The 2,483-nt window shown below is 59.1% G+C and overlaps 1 protein-coding gene across 1 annotated transcript in view; it reads right to left on the bottom strand.

The window, feature by feature from the left end:
* Positions 1-2,245, bottom strand: part of SP1 (Sp1 transcription factor) — a gene marked incomplete at its 5' end in the record, with an annotated part of 8,063 nt that extends 5,818 nt beyond the window's left edge. Inside the window, one exon of the mRNA XM_026867249.1 lies at positions 694-2,245. Coding sequence (XP_026723050.1) covers positions 694-2,245 — 1,552 coding nt within the window. The remainder of the gene's footprint in view (positions 1-693) is intronic.
* Between the last annotated feature and the right edge of the window lie 238 nt (positions 2,246-2,483).

Raw genomic sequence — 2,483 nt, 5'->3', positions numbered from 1 at the left:
GGGGGGGGGGGGTAGCGAGAAGGGTGCCCCCGCACCAGCCACGAACGCGGGGCCGTCTCGGCCACGATGAGATCACAGCGTCCCACACCAGCACCCAACTTTAGGCTAAATATACACTTAAAGAGCCCGTTCTTCCGCCTCTGCAAGGAAATTCCCCAGGGCTTTTTTTGTTTGTTTGTTTTCTAGGGGGAAGGCAGGGGGTTTTCAGCTATTCCTGAGTTTTATAATCCGTGGCTCTTTCTGAGGGTTTCCGCAGCCGAAGAGCTGAGCCAGACTCAGGTCCACACCCCAAACCCGACCCGAGACCCCCGCCCCGGATAGCTGTCAGGGCAGGACAGTGACCTGGCACAAAACCACGCTTCACTTTAGCATCTCACACAAACATCCCCCTTCTCCTCCCCACGCATCTCCACTTTTCACACAATCAGCCACCCAAGAGTTAATTAGACCAGAAAGTCCCCAAAATGAGCTTCAGAGTCTTCTGGCCATCGGCAGAGGCTTAATACTTCCTTCATGGGGCCGCCAACTCTGTTTGGCATCGTTCAGACCCAGCTCCAGCCCTAGCATGGCTGTGCCAGCGTCCCAAACCCCCAGACGGGGCACGGAGCCGGCTGCGTGCAGCCAGGCGACATGGTTTTGCTTTCAATTTCCTCTGCCCAGCTACGGAAAAGGAACCGAGAGAAACCAACTTACCGGCAGTGTTTGCTATGGCCAGAGGCAGCCCTTGCAGCTGATGCACCTGGATCCCAGACGCTCCCAAGGCACTGAGGTTAATAGTCTGGAGGCCGGGCATGGAGGAGAGCTGGGCAGCGTTGACAGTGACAGTGCCACTGGGGAGTGAGGCAATGGGGGTGAGCGTGGTGCTGGTGCTGCCCGTCTGCCCCAGCGACACTCCCTGCATGGGGGCCAAGGTGATTGTCTGGGCCTGGGGGTTTTGAACCTGCAGGTTTTGGAGCTGGATGGTTTGCCAGCTGACCTGCCCGTTGGGACCCACCGTAGGCGTTCGGATGATGATGGGCCCGGAGTTGGGGACAGCTTGGAGCTGCAGGTTCTGCAGGGCGTCCTGCGAGATGGCTTGAGTGGCAAAGGTCTGGCCAGAGAGCGGGGTGGTCTGGAGGGCTTGGATCGCCTGCCCTCCTTGGACTAGCTGTGGCTGGATCAGGATCTGCTGTTGCTGCTGTGATTGCTGACTCTGATCCCCCTCTTTCTGCTGGCCCGGCTGCAAAGCCACCCCAGAAACTTGGCTCTGCAGAGAGTCCGAGCTCTGGACACTGCTGACCCTCTGGGGTGTCTGCGCCTGGACGTTGGTTCCCACCGTCGCGCTGGTGGAAAAATTCATGATGCCCATGTTACTGGTGGTGGTGGTGGTGGAGTAGCTGTTGGCGTTGGTAAAAAAGGCGCCGGAACTAGCGTGAGACGTGGCCGTGTTGGTGGAACTGATGGCAGCGCCCGAGGTGGCTGGCTGGGAGCTGCTGTCCGGAGAGCCAGAGCTGCTCAACGTGACCGTCTGAGAGGTGGGAGCCAGGCTGGCGGCCACGCTGTTGACAGGCAGCAAGGTGATGTTGCCATTCAGAGCCACGGGGACGTTGGCCACGTACTGGGTTTGCCCTGAGAGGGTGTTGTTGGTCAAGCCCACACCCTGGATGGGGACGGCCTGCTGCAGCAGGTTTGGCATGGCGATGAGGTTACTCGTCCCCGCTCGGCTCGTTATGATCTGCTGGTTCGTGCCGGGGATGATCTGGAGTTGACCAGAGGCATCCTGCTGCACGTTGACTTGGGCTGGGGTGGTGGCAAACTGGAGCTGCTGCCCATCGATGGTTTGGAATTGGGGAATGACCTGGTACTGGATATTTGGGATAACTCCCGGCAGGCCCGTGAGCACCTGCTGGTTCTGCAAGTTGGAAGCGGTCGTGACCACGTACTGCCCCGCGCTCACGGGCCGGCTTTTGGAGGCGTCTCCGCCGTTGCTGCCGTTGCTGCCCTGTTCCTTGGAGGCCGTGGGCGTGCTGGAGCCGGCAGAAATGATTTGCCAGCCGTTAGCGGACTGGGCGATCTGAGCGGCGGCGGCTGTGAGGTCCAGCTCGCCGCTCCCGCCTTGCTGGCCCTGGGAGCTGTTGGAATTCTCGTTGGGAGACTCGATCCTGCTGCAGGTGGCTGCCAGCAGAGCCAGCGGGGAAGGCTGAGATTCCTGGGAAGGAGAGGAGGAGTTAAAGGACGTGGGAGGCGGCCCGATGGGCAGGCCAAAAATAAGATTAAAAAAAAAAAAAAAGAGGGGGGGGGCGGGAAATAATTAAAAGAGAAAGCAGGGAGGATCGTACTTGGAAAAGATAAACACTCCTTCCTGAGAAAACCCACCCACAGCCGGAAAAATACAACTGCCAGACACAGGACTGTCAGGCCGGGACAGACTGAACCCACAGGGAAAAACCCTCCGGGAGGGAGGAAAGGGGGAGGGAGTCTGCATGTAAAAGGAAAGGAGGTGT

This window comes from Athene cunicularia, unplaced genomic scaffold (genome assembly GCF_003259725.1).
Source record: "Athene cunicularia isolate RWA unplaced genomic scaffold, athCun1 SCF_200, whole genome shotgun sequence".
NCBI lineage: Eukaryota > Metazoa > Chordata > Aves > Strigiformes > Strigidae > Athene > Athene cunicularia.
This window is presented reverse-complemented; position numbering and strand designations above follow the sequence as displayed.